The 5,536-nt window shown below is 42.6% G+C and overlaps 1 protein-coding gene across 1 annotated transcript in view; it reads right to left on the bottom strand.

The window, feature by feature from the left end:
- The window catches only part of AKIRIN2 (akirin 2), a 27,253-nt gene extending 22,198 nt beyond the window's left edge, over positions 1-5,055 (bottom strand). The window contains exon 1 of the mRNA XM_007950971.2: positions 4,821-5,055. Coding sequence (XP_007949162.2) covers positions 4,821-5,055 — 235 coding nt within the window. The remainder of the gene's footprint in view (positions 1-4,820) is intronic.
- Positions 5,056-5,536: the final 481 nt, after the last annotated feature.

The raw sequence follows: 5,536 nt of genomic DNA, 5'->3' as shown, positions 1-5,536 counted from the left end.
TTGAACCGCCAGCCTTCTGGTTAGCAGTCAAGTGCCTTAGGCACTAAGCTACCAGAGCTCCCGAAAGAAGTTATATGCCAGGGCAAACGAAAAGTACATTCCCAAAAAATCAGGAGCTGTTTTTCCAGTTGGTGGAAGGTTAAAAACTACTACTACTACTATTACCACCACTATCACCACCCAAAAAAGCCCACCATCACAAAATCTGGCAAAATAAATAAATATGCCCAGAACTGACAAACTGCCACAGACAGAAAATCAAAAGCTTGGTTGCAAATAGGAAAAAATTCAAAACTGGGTTTCATGAATCTTTTATTCTCAATTTTTCAAAACTAAAGTGTTTCTATCACTCTGTCTTCCTGGGTCTATCTAAACACTTAGCAAAGACTTGAATATTACACAGTAAATTCCTTTCCCTAGAAAGCCTTTCAGGAATTGAAGAATTTCATTATTCTTCCTTACAGTGCAGATTATGCCTCCAAGACAACCATGGAGGCTAACAGTACCAATATCTCAAGGACTAAACTTTTATGTAGCTATGTTTACCCTATGTATTTCTGTGCTTAAAGTAGGTTTTATTTTTCTACCTTCAAAACAAAATAGTTCAATAATGAATACAGCTGCACTCCACTTTTAATGGCCATAAATTTACAGGCTTCTTAAATGCTACATAAGCAGTCCTAAATAAGATACCAGGTTTAATATCCAATGTGCAAAGACCATTAAAAACAGTCTATTCGCCAAATACACTCAGAAACAAGAAGCAACTTAACAGCTGTCTAAATAACCACAAAATATTAAAACACTTCTGGCTCAAAATAAATGACATCTGAAGTGAGATTCTGCCTCCTCCAACAGACATTTCATTTGTTTGCCTAGAACCATTTATACTTCATTTAAGCCAGCTGGTGTCTCCGTTTGCAGGCATGCATCAATGTCTAGCGAACAATCTATGTTCCTGTAAACCCTTCTCCATTCACAAGCTGCAGTGTCCAATTTTAATGGCAAGCTTCCAGCAAACACAATGAGTTCTTACAAAGGAATTTTAACTCTTCATCCAACTCAATTCTTAAGGCAGACTAGAGCAATGGTAAACCAGTTGCTGACCTCATGGCAACCCCATGTGTATCAGAGGAGAACAATGTTCCATAAGGTTTTCAATGGCTGGTTTTTCCAGAAGTATATCACCAGGCCTTTCTTTCACGACTCTGAGTAAATTCAAACCTCCCACCTTTAGGACAGCAGGTCAGCAGCTTAACTGTTTTGGCACTACCCAGAACATATGAATGTTCTTTAAAAAACTCACAAATAATATCCACAGAAGGAGCACTTCACTAGATCACTCATTCACTCCATTAACTATGAAAACAATGTGCTGTATTTGACTGACAGTCTTTTGTAATGCTGTATAATATTTTGACTTTATTAAAATGATTTTGTCCTTAGGAATATCATGGCAATCTTTTGGCTACAAGATAAATTTTTTCAAAAACCAATCAAGAAGGATAAAAATTTTTCAAATCTGTTTAACTAACTTAAGAGGATTGGTACTGATGTAGCTACTAAAAACCAAACCCAACCCCTTGCCATTGAGTTGATTCCAACTCACAGTGACCCCAACTGCGTGTCCAAGGTGGTATATCTTTACAGAAGTAGACTGCCTCATCTTTCTTCTGTGGAGCGGCTGGTCAGTTTGAACCAACAATCTTCCTGTTAGCAGTCAAATGCCTTAGGCGCTGCGCCACCAGAGCTCCCTGATATAGCTGCTAGAGGTATTCATTTTCCCCACCATTGTCAATGCTTCTTTCCCCCTCAAACACACCTCCACTCATCCACTTTTCCTTTTCCACATCTAGGGATATTATAAAGTTCAATGTTGACACCCTAGTAACATAACATAACCCTCGTTGGGGATATACTGCATATTCAGGCCCTCCCCTACCCCCCACCCTGCAAAATAAATAAATATCATGAGGCTTATTAGCATAATAAAGGCTCCACGTCTTCAAGCTAAGAAAGCTTAACAACTCACCCAGCCTTTTCCTCTTTCCTGGTATTAAGCTGAAACAGTTTGAAAAATGTTGATTTAAGTAAAAATAGTCATCAGTACAAACTTTGTAATTATCCTGGAATGACTCAAATAATAGCTGGGGTTTAACACATGTTCAAGTTAATTCCTAACCAATATCTAGCAAAAAAGACTTCAAACTACTAGTAAAGCCCCAACATGAACTCAACTACACCATCAGAAAACAATATACAAGCATCCAGAGGAGAACAAGGATGAAAGATAAATTACAAACACACTCAAAAAAAAAAAAAAAAAAAATTGACCTCAGTACTCTAATTCTAATTAATTCAAGTTATGCTTGAACTGACAGAACTCCTGCAGAGCCCCAGTCAATCTCAATTTGGTGAGCCACTGACGACTTGCAATCGCAGCTACTTATTTCAGATACAGTTATGTGGGTATTCAGTCCTATAAGGTTTCAGAATCAGCACTGTAAAAACAGAACTCTAAATAGTAGGTAGATGGGAAAATTATGTTCAAGTCTGGTGACATAAAAACTGGGAAACTCTTCAATATTTGTACAACACAGCTCCCATTATGACATCATTACAAAACCCAGAAAGGAGTATACCCAAAACTGGCCACGTGAACACAAGCCAAATTTAATGACATTTAGGATGTCATTCAAAATTATAGTTAAAAAATCAATAGCTATTTTAATTGGTTTTCCCAAGTCAACATTCTATGCTAATATTCAAACTTGTTCTAATAGTCCAGTAACTTTTAGCTGACTCAACAAAACTCAATTAGCATTTTAGATTTCAAGTTATGGCCAAACTTTCGAAGTAGATGTCAAAAAGCACCTTGAAGAACAGGAGGCATACCAGTATTTTGAAAACAAATGTGAATGTCAATTAGCTGGCTTAAACAATTCCTAATTCCGGTCAATTTATTATTGTTATATTCCAAGTTTTCAAAGGATTGTAATTCTTTCAACTTAAGTTGCCTTTAAAGTAGGAGAAATGGAACAGCTCCTGGCTGGTTTACCATATGTTCAATACTATTTTAGCACTGAAATATTCTTTAATTCCCAAACCAACATTGTATTAATTCACCTGCTCGAAGGAAATGTATTGCTGGTTAGCTACAGCTATTTTTAAATGGCCTTATTAATTAAGTACAGACTCTATGATACCATTTGTTTTCAATGACACCATTTCAAAAAAAAGGCCAACTCAAAAAACAGTGTTAAACACCAGCTCTTCTTAACATTGCTTACTTACTTTTTCGTTTTTTAAGTAAAGTCTAACAATAAATCAATGAATGTCTTTGAACAGAACAGTTTAGGTAAGGTCATTAAATAAAATTACCTGTGAATTCCTTTCAAGGCTCACTACCACTTTAAAACAACACGTCCTTAAGTTAGATCAAATATTCAATAGCAAAAATGGAAGTCCATCTGAGTGTCCACCACCCTCCCCCCGCAATGGATTTGGAAAAGGGAATTAAAAACCCTGACCTTAAAAAAAAATTCCCAATTGAAGTTACCAATATCAAAGGTATATACTGGTTCAAACCCCACGAGCCACTCCTCGGAAGGAAGGTTGGGCAATCCTACTTCCGTAGTGATACTGCCTCGGAAACCCAAGGAGGGGTCGCTATGAGTCGGGGCCGACTCAACGGCTAACAACAACAACAACATACTGCCTATAGATTAAAAAGAAAAGAAAAGCTAAGAGTAACAAGACATTTAAATCAAGCTATGAAAAGACTTGTCTACTGGATATTATTACCAAAGGCTCATACACGAAACCTTTGCATGCTACACATAAAGGAAAGATTTACACTTCAAATCCACAAAGGCCTATCTATCGGATACTAGGACTGTGCCAGGGGAACACAAGGCTTTGAAAGTACAGAAAACACTGGGCACACACATGCTGTACAAAGCATCCAAAAGACAATTTCCCCAGTCACTTTCAGGAAATGTTTGAAGATGAAAAGCAAAAGTAGTCTGAAGTCCTCTGGAATCTGGTGTTAATTAATTATTCTTAAAGCCTCGGATGTTTTCTCCCAACATATTTTCTTGCAGAAAAGCATTCCTACTAAACGCAAATGCTCAGCGCCTATTTTCAATTCAATTTGCTTTTCATTATAAGTTCTGGATTTCTCGGTTCGTGGAAATACAGGGTACGTATTCGGGAAGTGCATTTTCTTTGTTGTTGACCCTGCTGGGAAACAGGTCTTGACTCAGCCAAAGTGGCGTTCTTGTGGGTGATTAATGACAGGCCTAGATCTCGCCCCAATGACATCCATCCCCACCCCCACTATACTAAAATCAGCCATGTCTGAACTGAAGGAGGGGCTGCCGCCTCGCCTCAAACAACCCAGTCTCAGAGTTATTAGCTGCAACCAATCGATTCAGGTAAAAAAAGACAGAGATTCGAGTGAAATGTGACCTTCCTCTTGCCTAAATTTATGAATATAACCCTTCCCTAATCGTTTCCGCTGGGACTCTCTCGACTACGGAAACACTCAATTCCAGTCATTCAGCCCAAAGAAAAGAATCTTCCTCTTCCCCACAATACCTGCAAGGCACAGTCCCTACCCACCCTACCTCCCGATCCCTTGACATAAGGCCCTTTCTATTGTGTCTCCGGAGTGGTTGGAGGATCAAATTAAAATAAATGTGGTTGACTGATTATACTTTGCTCCGAACGCGGGGATAAGTCCGAAACCCCACTCTATCGACTGCATCCACGCCTCGAGGACCCCTGTCCTCTCGCCCACCCCGGGGGCTGGGACCCACCTGTAGTGAGGCGGGAGGAGACATCGCCGAAAGGGGATGGCTCCATTCGGTGATACTTCTGCGGCGAGGCGGCGGCGGCCGAGAAGGAGGAGGCTGTGGCCGCGGCCGCCGCCGACGGGGAGGCGGCGGCCGAGGTGGGTGCCGACAATGGCGCACATCGCCTCCGCTTCGGGGATGCCGGACTCAACAGCGGGTCAAAATCCAGAGTCCTTTTCAAAGTGGCTCCGCACGCCATGGCCGGGGGCAGCGGAGGAGCCGGGCTCGGGTTGGGTCGGGGAGGGGTGACGGGAGGGAGAAGGCGGAGGGGGACCGAGGTCTCCGGAAAAGCCTAACCGACCGGCTCAGAGAAAGACGGAGCGCTGGCTAAGGAGAGGAGAGCAGCCGCCGCCGCTGCCTCCGCGGCAGAGCAGTGGCCCGGGGCCGGCCGGGACGAGATCGAGAGGGGCGGTGGCGGCAGCTCACGCCAGCCGCGTCAGTGGGGGGGCTCTTCCGCCTCCTCAGGCGCGGCTCCCCCGGGAGAGGCTCCGGCCCCCCGGCCGACCGTGAGAGCTTTCTGACGCCCCTGAGGCTCTCCTGCGATGAGGCGGGCTTCCTTCGGAAGTCGATAACAGCTCCGTGAGGTGTGAACCTTGGAGGCGGCTCCTAAAGTGCCTGACTAGGTTCAGTAACTGGCAAGTGGTGGTCGATGCGGAGGGATTACGAGGTGAGGCGGCTGC

Source organism: Orycteropus afer, unplaced genomic scaffold (assembly GCF_000298275.1).
Source record: "Orycteropus afer afer isolate SDZICR_OR568_19922 unplaced genomic scaffold, OryAfe1.0 scaffold00011, whole genome shotgun sequence".
Taxonomy (NCBI): Eukaryota; Metazoa; Chordata; class Mammalia; order Tubulidentata; family Orycteropodidae; genus Orycteropus; species Orycteropus afer.
Note: the sequence above shows the minus strand (reverse complement) of the source record. Positions and strands in the feature narration are given on the sequence as shown.